Source organism: Pseudophryne corroboree, chromosome 3 (assembly GCF_028390025.1).
Source record: "Pseudophryne corroboree isolate aPseCor3 chromosome 3, aPseCor3.hap2, whole genome shotgun sequence".
In the NCBI taxonomy this organism is placed as follows: domain Eukaryota; kingdom Metazoa; phylum Chordata; class Amphibia; order Anura; family Myobatrachidae; genus Pseudophryne; species Pseudophryne corroboree.
Genome location: NC_086446.1, coordinates 185,146,769 through 185,160,216, shown reverse-complemented (window position 1 = coordinate 185,160,216; position 13,448 = coordinate 185,146,769). Strand labels below are relative to the sequence as shown.

General features: G+C 45.0%; 1 protein-coding gene across 14 annotated transcripts in view; it reads left to right on the top strand.

Annotated features, from left to right (window-relative positions):
• The window catches only part of KCNMA1 (potassium calcium-activated channel subfamily M alpha 1), a 1,046,495-nt gene that overhangs the window by 754,906 nt on the left and 278,141 nt on the right, over nt 1-13,448 (top strand). For all 14 annotated transcript variants that reach the window (XM_063958697.1, XM_063958688.1, XM_063958687.1 and 11 more), the window contains exon 10: nt 8,545-8,655. In XM_063958697.1, coding sequence (XP_063814767.1) covers nt 8,545-8,655 — 111 coding nt within the window. The remainder of the gene's footprint in view (nt 1-8,544; nt 8,656-13,448) is intronic.

The following is a 13,448-nucleotide window of genomic DNA, read 5'->3' as shown; positions in this document are numbered from 1 at the left end:
ACCGGTGTCTGCTCGGATTTATCATAGGGTCTGGAATTCTTTCTTCGCCTGGTGTGCGACTAAACATTATGACACATACAAGTTCAGTACTGCCAAGCTTTTGGCTTTCCTGCAACAAGGCCTGGACTTAGGCCTTCGTCTGTCCTCCCTCAAGGTTCATATTTCTCCCTTGTCGATATGGTTTCAGAGAAAAATTGCGACTCTGCCTGATGTTCATACATTCACTCAGGGTGTTTTACGGATTCAGCCTCCCTATGTCCCGCCTGTGGCTCCTTGGGATTTGTCGGTTGTTATGGACGCCTTACAAGAGTCTCTGTTTGAACCTCTAGAGCCTGCGGACCTTAAGTGGCTTACTCTTAAGGTCTTGTTCTTGCTGGCTATTGCCTCTGCTAGACGGGTTTCAGACTTGGGTGCCTTGTCCTGTAGGTCTCCCTCTCTGATTTTTCACCGTGACCGGGCTGTTCTTAGAACTCGTCCTGTATATTTGCCTAAGGTGGTGTCGTCTTTCCACCTTAACCAGGAAATTGTGGTTCCGGAATTTACCTCTCCAGGTTTATCCTACAAAGATCCGTCTTTGTATGTGGTACGGGCTCTCCGTATTTATGTGAAGTGAACAGCTTCTCTTAGGAGATCTGATTACCTCTTTGTCCTTTTTGGTTTTCACAAACGTGGCTGGCCTGCTAATAAGCAGACCTTGGCCAGATGGATTAGAATGGTGATTGCACATGCTTATGTACAGGCTGGCCTTCCAGCTCCTGCTTCCATCAAAGCCCATCTACTCGGTCTGTTGGACCTTCTTGGGCGGCCTGCCGTGGTGCGACCCTTGACAATTGTGCAAGGCGGCTACGTGGTCCTCAGTGAACACATTCATAAGGTTCTATGCCTTCGATACTTCTGCCTCCCAGGATGCCTCCTTTGGACGCCGGGTTCTTGTGCCCTCTACAGTGCATCCCCTCCCATGAGGAACTGCTTTAGGACATCCCCGATGTTATCCCTGTGGAACCCCAGTGTACACCGCTGCAGAAAAGGAGATTTATGGTAAGAACTTACCTTTGTTAAATCTCTTTCTGCAAGTTACTCGGGGTTCCACAGGGCGCCCACCCTGACGCACTTAGCTTCTTTGGGTTTGTATGACATTAGCCGCTGGTACCTTCTCCTGTCGCGAGAATGTGGTATATGTGGCTACTAACGATTGTCATCTCTTTTACCTGCTACTGCACTGGTCTGGTTAACAAAACTGAGCTCCTGTGCACGGAGGCGGGGTTATAGAGGAGGCGGCGCTGTGCATCTTGGGAACAGTCAAAGCGTTAAGCCTGTTGGTCCTCGGATCAAGATCCAACTTTACACCCTCCGATGTTATCCCTGTGGAACCCAGTGTACCTCGCAGAAAGAGATTTAACAAAGGTAAGTTCTTACCATAAATCTCCTTTTTTATTGCATAGTTAACCTTCGACCCCCCAAAATAGGAGCTGATTGGCTGAAGCACCATTCATTATTATATGCAACAAGTTATAAATGGCTAAAACTCTTTGATAAATGAGTCCTTTAAAATGCCTTTAAAGACTTGGGAGGCTTTGAGGTAATGTGAAATCAAGAAAGCATTTAAAATGCTGCTACTGTATCCATACTGTACATTCTGATGATAGAGAGCCTGTCCTGAACGGGATCTAGTTATGTGACCAGCGGTCAGGAGACTGCTGGTCACAACACCTCCCCCTACATTTCGCTCCCTGAGAATTCCGACAGTTGGCATGCCGACTAGCAGGGACTATTCCCACTCCTGGGTGTCCACAGCACCCATAGAGTGGTCGCTACCAAGTCCGCAGCATGATGAGCGCAGAGAGCATGTGAGAGGCTTGATGCACTCACTCCCGCTGCCAGGATACTGACAGAGATATGCTGACCGCTAGTCGCGCATACCCAACCCGCCCTAAACATCTGGCAATTGTTTTGTTTTAATAAAACTCTACATCATCTTTTTAAAATTCTCTGATCTACATGGGCTGTGCTTTGAAATGGTATGTGTAGGCAAATGAATCTGAAATTATTATCTATCCACTTTTGATTTGCTCTTTCATTTGTCTTTTCACGGGGCAAACTTCAAAACATGATTTGCGTGGGTCTAGAGCTACTTGATAAAAACTATTAAGATTAGATAATCTGCACATTGTGTAATGTTATCAGGTTTCATTGGCCTACTGATATCTCCTCAGACGTATTTTCTACACTACTACTACTACTACTACTACTACTACTACTACTGCTACTACTACTATATAACATTTCTTTGTATTGCCACACTGCATATTGGTATAGCATTGTGTCCAATATTGGACCTGTTTGGTCTCATTACTTTTACTGCTGCCATTGCATAATTGAGGAATGAGTGTGTCTCAAAAGGTATACTCTTTTGATAGTGTTATATATTTTTTGCATTGTAATGTATGAATTTATGCAGGAATCTGAAGTAAACCTGTGACTGACAAGCAAGAAAATTACATTTCATAGCAATAAATATCTAGTGGTTGTTGTGGGCTCAGTGACAAACACCAGAAGAGAGGTCATGTTATAGTGCCTAATAGAGCAAACACAGTACATCTAAGTCTGCAGTCAGAGAAGCCTTTGCTACTTAGGGTCCGATTCTGAGTCACATGCTTCTGCCACTGTGGAGCTGTGCTCCCTTTCATATACTACTACTTGTATGCTACTGCGGCAATTGGGCGAACTAAAGGCCTGATTCACTACCGTTTGCAAATGTGAGATTGCACTCAGTGAGCGATTATCGGCAGACTGCACATGCGCTGTGAACACATTTCCCGTGCGCGAAGAGCAAAATGCGATCGCAATGCATATGCAGCCTAAATTTAAAGAAAACGCATTTTGATTGACCGGAAGCGACCTTCCGTGGGTGGTAACATGGTGTTTGTGGGGAGTGGTTGGGAAAATGCAGGCGTGTCATGGCCATTTTCTTGGAGTGTATCTTGGCATGTGTCTGACACCATCTGCGAACGCTTCATTCAGAAACATGGCGCCCGCTGCGACTGCATTCTCATTGATTTGAGTATGCTGAGGTCAGCTGCAGCTGTCGATGGTGCTCATTTTTTGCGTATGCATTGCAATTCTGCTAATGCATATGCAGTTTTGCAAATGCATCGGTGGGCATCTTTTACCCATTCTGGGCAGCTCTTTAGCAGTAGCAAGTTAGTAAAAATTGAAAATTCATCCTCAATAGCGATCCATAGTGAATTGCCTTAAGTCACAAGTCTGTGCATCTGAAAGTGCAAGACTATTCCACCCACTGTTCCAGCGTCTGCGGACGCAACTGTCATTAGTATCAGCAATTGCACTAGCCCCATGCAAAACATCTGTCATAAACAGCTGTCCCTTACCCCACATTGAACAACTCAGGATCACATGTAGCTGTACATACATGTTTACTACACTCCCATGACACTGCCATCAGAAATAGCATCTTGATACGTGCCGCTTCCAGAAATGCGCCGCTCACACTGGCCTCCACTCACACAAGGGGGCGGATGTATTAACTGTCGTTATGGGGTTTTAGTGGTATTAGCGCATGTTAAGTGCACAGATGTCGCTTCTCCCCTATGTAGGAATGCGGATGTGTGTGCTACTATCTACAAGATTGCTCGCCGATTTGCTACACAATGTATGAATGGTCATTGGCACTGACCATTCAGACAGCAGCAGCTATCGATTTTGACAGCTACAGCTAACGTTACCCCATCACCACAGCAGGGACATCACTGTACCTGGCTGCGGCAGCTGCCGGGCTACATGGGAGATCTTGCAATGCTTGGGAGATCTCACACATACCCAGTGGAACTGACTGGGAGGAGAGGCACAGAGCATCAGCACTAGACTAATGTGATGTGTGCTCTGGCAGGGATTGTCGGGGAAGGGTGGGGGGGAGTTATTACTCCCCCACTGTAACAGCTGAGATGTTCTTCCATCTCATTGCTGCTGCTTCGCCTCTTTATCGAGGGCTACACCGGCACGATCCGTGCAAGTATAATACATCTGCCCCAAGATGCGTCACACACGCAAATTTAATACTTGGAACTTTTGACTTATTGTGCAGCGCATGCACACACCATGTAGATGCATGCGCAGTCGGCTTTAAATTGGAAGATGGGACCATTTTCACACATGCATCCGACTCAAAATCAGGCCCTTAGTAGTTATGTACCCAGCACATGACACCATGAATTCATCAGGAAATTGAGCGGTTACTAAACCCGAGGAGAGCTTGCAGAATAATACAGTATGGTACATTGGCTAGTAGCTGGTTTATGATACATTAGTGATGGTTTGGTGATGATGCAGTGGGTACACCATACACATGAACAGTAATAAAGTAGTTAGAGACAATGTAATCTGCACATTGCATCAGCTTGCATTTTTCGTGCTTAGCACTGTATGTCCTGTGAGGAAAAGCTACATTTTGTAATTGTTCTATACAGGCAAATAACGTATATATTGATTGTGTTGTTCTGGAGACCCTACTACATTCATAATATGGATGTTCCTACAATTCGTGAAGGGCTCCATATGTACTTAAAAAACAAACAAATACTTAGCAGGACTTATGTAAAGTTAAATGCAAGTCAGATGCAAGTACTCCCACACTGCATGCACAGGACTAAGGGGGAGATGTATCAAGCAGTGAAAGAAGTGGAGAGGTTGCCCATCCACCAGTAGGGATCCCAGCGATCACAATACAGACGCCGGAATCTAGGCAAGCTGTGAAACGCCGGCACAGGCTATTTTACCTTCGTGGGTGTCAACGACACTCATGGAGAATATGAGCACAGCGAGCCTGCAAAGGGGCTTTCTAGCGCTCCCCTCCTTGCCGGGATGCTGATGTCGGAATACTGACGGCCAGCATAACAACTCCTCAGCTTCTAACTATTATTTTATAGCATGTACTTGATGAATGCTACTTCGAAAGCTGATTGGTTGTTGTTGAAAACTTCTCCACTGGTCTACTTCTCAGCTCTTTTCACTGCTTGATACATCAATCTCAAAATGCGTATATTCACGCATGTGCTATATTGTAAGTAACTATACAATTGCACTGGACACCTGGTTTCATAGCTGCACAGCTTGTACTTACACCAGCCCAACCTTGGTGCATGAGATCTTTCTGAAATCACAACTCCACATAGGCTTCAATTCAGTCTATGTGCCCTCAAAACACCCTCACGTTCGCTTCCACCCAGTAACACCCATTCAGCCGCCAGTAGAGATTTGTCTCAGATGTGTATGACCCATAGATGCTTGGCTCAGCTATGGAGCATGCACAATGCTAAAACACACAAGGGGGTATATTTACTAAGCTACCGATTGAGGCCGATTTTGTGTTTTTTGTTCAAAGTGTCATCTCGGGAATTTACTAAACTCAAATCTCGGCAGTTTTTTTGGAAGTCAGAGATAAAAAATACGAATGAATACACCATCGGTCAAACACGCCTGTTATTTTATACAACTCTGTAATTTACTAAAAAATGGTATTCTCAATCACTGCCGTCAAAAGCCAAACACTGCGGTGAAAAAGTACAAATCGTAATAAAAAGCAGTTTTCAAATAGACCTGCTTTTTTTCCCAGTATTCTGATAGGCATGCACGGATCAGTGAGATCCGGGCATGTTTATCTGTGGGAAGGGGTGTGAAAGGGTTAAACATCCCCCCAAAAAATTGCGTGGGGTCGCCCCTCCTAAGCATAACTAGCCTCGGACTCTTTGGTTGAAAAAATACATGGAAAAAATGACTGGGGTTCCCCCATATTTAAACAACCAGCACCGGGCTCTGCGCCTGGTCCTGGTGCAAGAAATACGGGGGACAAAAAATGTAGGGGTCCCCCGAATTTTTAACACCAGCACTGGACTTCACTAGCCAAGGACATAATGCCACAGCCGGAGGACACTTTTATACTGGTCCCGACGGCCCTGGCATTACATCCCTAACTAGTTACCCCAGGCCGGGGTACCCTGGAGGAGTGGGGACCCCTTAAATCAAGGGGTCCCTTCTCCAGCCACCCAAGGGCCAGGGGTGAAGCCAGAGGCTGTTCCCCCCCATCCGTGGGCGGTGGATGGGAGGCTGATAGCCTTTTGTGTAAAAAAAAGAATATGGGCCCTCATTCCGAGTCGTTCGCTCGGTATTTTTCATCGCATCGCAATGAAAATCCGCTTAGTACGCATGCGCAATATTCGCACTGCGACTGCGCCAAGTAATTTAACAATGAAGATAGTATTTTTACTCACGGCTTTTTCATCGCTCCGGCGATCGTAATGTGATTGACAGGAAATGGGTGTTACTGGGCGGAAACACGGCGTTTTATGGGCGTGTGGCTGAAAACGCTACCGTTTCCGGAAAAAACGCAGGAGTGGCCGGAGAAACGGGGGAGTGGTTGGGCGAACGCTGGGTGTGTTTGTGACGTCAAACCAGGAACGACAAGCACTGAACTGATCGCACAGGCAGAGTAAGTGTGGAGCTACTCTAAAACTGCTAAGTAGTTTGTGATCGCAATATTGCGAATACATCGGTCGCAATTTTAAGATGCTAAGATACACTCCCAGTAGGCGGCGGCTTAGCGTGTGTAACTCTGCTAAATTCGCCTTGCGACCGATCAACTCGGAATGAGGGCCCTTGTTTTTTGTAGCAGAACTACAAGTCCCAGCAAGCCTCCCCCGCAAGCTGGTACTTGGAGAACCACAAGTACCAGCATGCGGGGGAACAAGAGGCCCGCTGGTTCCTGTAGTTCTACTACAAAAAAAATACCCAAATAAAAACAAAACACACACACCGTGACAGTAAAACTTTAATATACATACATGCACACTTACACACATACATACTTACCTATGTTGACACGGATCCCCTCGGTCCTCTTCAGTAGAATCCACGGGGTACCTGTTAATAAAATGTATACTTACAAACAATCCTGTGTAGATCGGTCCTCTTCTTTCTCCTTGTAATCCACGTACTTGTTAAAATAATAAAACAAAATACCCGAACCACGAACTGAAAGGGGTCCCAGGTTTACACATGGAACCCCTTTCCCCGACTGACGGGACCCCCCGTGACTCCGGTCAGTGAAGGTCCCGTCAACCAATCAGGGAGCGCCACGTCATGGCACTCTCCTGATTGGCTGTGCGCTCCTGTACTGTCAATGAGGAGGGGCGCACTGGTTACAATGTTGCGGTGCTCCATTGTAACCAATGATGGGAACTTTGCAGTCTGCGGTTAACCGCGAGTTAATTGGGGTCACTCTTACTAAATGTATTGCTGCACTTCATTTAAAGTAGTAAATCAGATTTCATAGTAGTTAATGACATGATATGAATTCTTCCCACAAGATTGTGTTGAGTAAGCAGCACAACATGTTTCTCAAGAACACTAATAAACAAATACTGCTGCACGAAAGCCTTATTTTCCACTAAAACGCTGATCTGTACTATTAGAATCATGTAGCAAACAACAAAAGAACAATGCAATTCTGAAAAGACGTGATAAGGACAATTGGTTAAATTCCGATTCATTCTAGAAAGACATAAGATTTTTGCAGCATTTTTCATAAATGTCCCCCGTAATGTTTAATAAACCTAGTTCTTGAGCACCTGTCACCTAAACATAGCAGAAGCTGATACTGAGTTCATTAGAACACAGTCTATTAATTCACCAGAAACAATGACATCACTGAGGCACATAATGACTAATACCCATAATGACTGACCAATATTCATGAGACATTTGAATTGTGTCGGTAACTGAAGTGAATTGCTTGGCTGCATTCTCATGAACTTCAGTACGTGTGGAAGACAGGTTCTTTTTATGTGCCTCTGGTGACATTCATCACATTTATAGGAATTGAGGAAAATTGGTTGGTGTGACATTACTGTGTATATATAAAAATAGTCTGGAGTTTTAGTCAGAATGGTCAACATTAATTCATTATTATTTATAAATAAATATATCAGTAATGTGGCTGTAGTTTGCATGTTATGGCTATAGTCTAAAACATCTAGTAGAGAACATTTTTTCCTGGTATCTCCTGACTGGTAAGCCTTAGTATATTTGCCAGCTTGTGTACATGTGTGGTCAGTTGTTGCCTTTAGAACTTCCATAAGTTATATTTGCATATTAAAGTTATAACCTCTAAACCTGTAAAAAAAAAGAAACAAATAACTTAATATTGGTATAGTTGCCTATTTGATTAAAAAAATGTTTCACTAACAGTTGATTTCAAAGCTCCTTTTTTTCTTTTACAGCAAATAGTTGCTTACTTCTATATTGCTGGTACTTCATTACTGTATTTATATTGTGTCTCTATATTTTGAAATATGTATCGATACAAGTTACTGTACTTTGACTATTGTTTGTGTAATGGTTTTTCTTTCATAGCTCCTCACTCTGGATCTCCTAGAAGAAGTCCATTCATTGAACAATGCTGCCGGGACTTCCCTCCCCCCCTTTCCCAGACATCCTAATATCCCCATTCTTATTAGTTCCTTTGTATTCCAGGCATATTGTGGTCTGTGGTCACATCACTTTAGAAAGTGTGTCCAACTTCCTGAAGGATTTTCTACACAAAGACCGAGATGATGTCAACGTGGAGATCGTATTCTTGCACAAGTGGGTAACCTCTCATGATAATATACAAAAGGTTTGCAATATGGGCCATACTTACTAGACACGTCTTAAGTTTCCGTTAGGGGGGTACTCACGGGAGAGATGTGTGCTGAGCGATCGTAACACAGACCGCTCAGCACACATCTCTCACCCCGCTCAGCACAGCGCGAGGTGCTGAGCGAGGGGGAAAGCCGACGGGGGGCCGCTCACTTCACACAACGGTGAAGTGAGCGACTCGCTAGATTGAGCCTGCATGCAGCTCAATCTAGCATCGGCGATAGCGATGCGCGGGGCCGCGCATCGCTATCGCTGGAGGGCATACACACGGCAGATCCGTGCTTAAAATCTAAGCAATCTAGCAAGATTGCTTAGATTTTAAGCACGGATCTCTCCGTGTGTACCCCCCTGTTCAGTTCTAAATATCTCTTTATTGATTCTTCAGCTGTTGAACTGCAACTCCAAGCAGTTGAAGAGTCAGTTGCCTATGGATAACTGTACTCAGAAATCATGATGCCAGTCTCCCATGTCTCGTGTCATTCTGCATGACTATAGAGTCAGGCAACTGTTTAATGATCGAAGGATCTGCAACCACACAAAGGATCTGCATTGTACACAATTGCTAATATTAGCAAAGCTGCCAGTGGGCATCTCAATACATTTCTAGGCTGCAGCACCATTAGCATATGTACGCATATTAAACTGCATACGGAATCGCAGCTGCAATAGCATTAGCATCCACATCTGAATCAAGCCCACTATGCAGAGCCAACCTGGGGAGAAGAGCTAACAATCAGAGATCCCTATTTATTGCATCCCCTTTATATGTTAACCATCACTTACCTCTTGGCATACTGTATGCTTTGCACCAAAGTATATTAAAAGTAGTCATTCTTTCTATAACTCCCTACCACGCCACTCTCTCTATCTTGCCATGCTTGGCTTGCGTCTCAAGCTTTTTCAGCAATGAGAAGGTTTCATAATTGGAGGAAATAATTTCAAATTGAGGCCTTTTATAATTAAAATATGCAGAGAAATGGTCATTTATACAGAATTGATTTCTTGCATATGTTCAGTTGATCATTTGTAGATAAATACAGAAGTAAAAACTTAGCAAAAATTAATGTTATTATTTTCCATGGGTTAGAATACCGGCTGTATCAACTTAAACTGTATCAAACCAATATTGTTGCCTAACCATGTTCTTTAATTTGCAAATATTGATTAGCCTTGTATTATTATGTTTCTCTTGTAATGTGCCGGCTGCTGCTTTCTAAAGAAGTAACTTTATCATACTAGACAAATTAAAACATACTTTTTATTGGAATCTACAGTATTTTGCATTGCTTCTTCCAGTAATTGCAGAAAAATATATACATTTATCTTTTTTTTATTGATAATTCATAGCTCCCTACACTATAAAAGTGATACATTTATATTTGCCGCAATGAATTTATTTTGTGTGTTCAGTATATGAAGAATTGAATACTTTACAGTAGCTTATATTATTAAAGATCATTGTAAAAAGCATCTATTCATATACTGTATTTGATAGTGACAAATGCAACAGCAAAGCATTTATCAAAATAAAGAAAGCACTTTCCTGTGCTTTTCTAAAAAATAATAATAATGTGATTGTAAATAGATACAAATGGTCTCATGAAAGTAGCATCCATAAGGGCTATTGGAGAACTAGTATGATGGGGTATAGACGGGGTCCAAAGGAGCCAGTGCACTTTAAATTTCTTCAACTGGGTGTGCTGGCTCCTCCCCTCTATACCCCGTCCCACAGGCAGTTTAGAAAAAAGTGCCCTCAGGAGAGGATGCACATCTCTGCAGCTCCAGAGCGTTTTCTTCAATTTCATTTTAAACTTTTATTGTTTTTGGTATGCTGTCTGGGCAACAGCATACCTGCGCCGTGGGAGTTGGGGGGGGGGCGGTCACCGGCCTTACGAGGTGCAGAGCCGCTTCCCCGCTTCAGGACCACCGTCCTGAGGGGTTGTTGTTCAGCGGGGCACTGCACCTTGGCTGTCACAGCCGCACACCCCTAACGCTGCCTGAAGGTGACATAGGTGGTGAGTACAAAACGGGGGCCCCCGGTTCAAAGTGCGGCTGACCACGGGGGCGCGGTATACGGGACCCTCCTGGGGGGGTCCCGCTAAGATCCCCTGTGTAGAACTGGCACAAAAGGCTTGACTAGCACTTGTTGTGATGTTTTAAGCTATGAAGGAGACTTTGGCAGTATAAATATTCTTGCATTATAAACTGTCTGTGTGTATGTTATTGTGCTTACTGTAAAATATGGGTAAGCACAAGCTGTGTAGTGTATGTCACACTAGATTCTCTCCATTATCTAATGACTCTGTTTCCAACAATGCAGTCAATCTTCACAAATCAGTGAAGGGGCCGGGTGGAGAGGGTCCAGAACCCCACTGGTTAGGGTCTCTTAAGACTATGATGTCATCCCAGCTCACTGCTAATGTACAGAAGACTCAGCTACTACAACAAGCTGTTACAGATTTAGCTGCTAGGGCTGATGCACAGCTCCCCTCTCTTATGTAGGTCCTCAGAAGCGTGGTTTACCTGCTATACTATCTGATACAGATAATGATGTACAGGAGGATGGGGATGATCTGGATCCCGTTAGTGGGGATCCCGATTCTACTCAGGGTATTGAACCCCTCATTTTGGTTATAAGGGATGTATTACAGCTCCCTCTAGAGGACGCTGCATCACAGCAGTCGTTTTTCTTTGTTCAAAACAAGCCCAATGTCACTTTCCGAGTTAGATTACTTATTCCAGGGGTGGGGAACCTCCGGCCCACGAAGCCGTTTGCTCCGACCCACCCGCTTCTGTCAGTGAGACACGCCGCCGCTCAGTCCGGCGGCAGCGTGTCTCAGCTGTCAGGACAGGGAGGAGAGAGCGGCTATGTCGGGTGGCGGCGGCGGCGTGTAGGACTTCAAACCAGCCGCCGGTTCATGAGCCAATGAGTGCTCGTGGACCGGCAGCCAATCAGCCCGCGAGCTCTGATTGGCTCTTGCACCGGCGGCTGGTTTGAAGTCCTACATGCCGCCACCTGACATAGCCGCGCTCTCCTCCCTGTCAGCAAGCAGCAGCGGCAAGCAGCACGGGGGGGCGGGGGACGGGACGGACATCTGTATACCTGGCACTGTGGGGGCATCTGTATACCTGGCACTGTGGGGGCATCTGTATACCTGGCTCTGTGGGGGGCATCTGTATAACTGGCACTGTGGGGGCATCTGTATACCTAGCACTGTGGGGGGCATATGTATACCTGGCACGGTGAGGGGCATATGTATACCTGGCACGGTGAGGGGCATATTTATACCTGGCACGGTGAGGGGCATTTGTATACCGGGCACGGTGACTGTGGGGGCATTTGTATACCTGGCACTGTGAAGGGCATTTGTATACCTGGCACTGTGAGGGGCATTTGTATACTTGGCACTGTGGGGGCATTTGTATACCTGGCACTGTGGGGGCAATTGTGGATCTGGCACTGCGCTATTGGGGGCATATGTGTATCACGTCCCATTTTAACTGGCCACACCCATTTTTTTGGCACGCGCGTCTCCGGCGCGCACACACAGTACCTCTAAGGGGCAGACCTACTGGGGGGCAGGGTAATTTTTTAAGTTGAGAATGTTTGTATGGCCCCCAAAGGATTTTATAAATATCAAAATGGCCCTCGGTAGAAAAAGGGTTCCCCACCCCTGACTTATTCAAACAGGATAAAACGGAATGAGGCTGCGCTGTCCTTGACTTTAAACAACAGTAGCTGATCAGATATAAATACATTTAAAATTGAAAATTTAATAAAAAATCACAAATGCATACACGAAACATATAACATGAATTCATGTACACTGTTAAGAAAGGTATATATGAAGGAGTCCGTTCCAAAAAGTGCCCTTTGAGAAATAGAGTGCAATGCAGCGGCAGTCACTTGGCAACATACCTCCCAACTGTCCCGATTTTCGTGGGACAGTCCTGTTTTTTGGGGTCTGTCCCGCTGTCCCTCCTGCGGGCCACAGTGTCCCGCGGTGGGGGTGGGGACAGTTGGGAGGCTCCCTAGCACTCGCTGCTCATTTCAGAGCAGAGCAGCAGTGAATAGACACTGTGTGCATGCGCACACCGTCTATTCCAGTGAAGCAGAGGGACTGGGGGCATGGCCTGCAGCTCACAGAGCGCTGGCCATACCCCCACTGTGACAAAAATTGGAGGTGTGGCCCACGATAGCGTCATCCACGTGAGGCCGCTCCCTTTTCAATAAGCCATACCCCCTTTTCAATAGGCCACACCCCCTTTTCAGCTCCGCACGAGGTGTCCCTCCTTGAGTCTTTACAAAGTTGGGAGATATGTGGCAGTGTGGAGATTCCGGTCAATATTACAGTTTATTCAACCGTACATCTCCTGACCCATTACTCAGGGTAAAATATACCTTTCTTAACAGTGCACATGAATTCATGTTATATCTATGTTTTGTGTATGCATTTGTGATTTTTTTTATTAAATAGTCAATTTTACATTTATTTATTTCTGATCAGCTACTGTTGTTTAAAGTCAAGTACATCGCAGCCTTATTCCGTTTTATCCTTTATGTATGTGGGAGTGACTTCCCTTTAACCTTTGGCTGCAGCTTGACAAAGGAACCCATACACTCAGCGCCTGAATATACTTCGGTATAACCTTTTTCTTGATTTATTCAAAAAGGCCTGGAAAAATCCAGACAAAAAATTCCAAGTGTCCCAAAATTTTTTGCGCGCTTTCCCATTTGC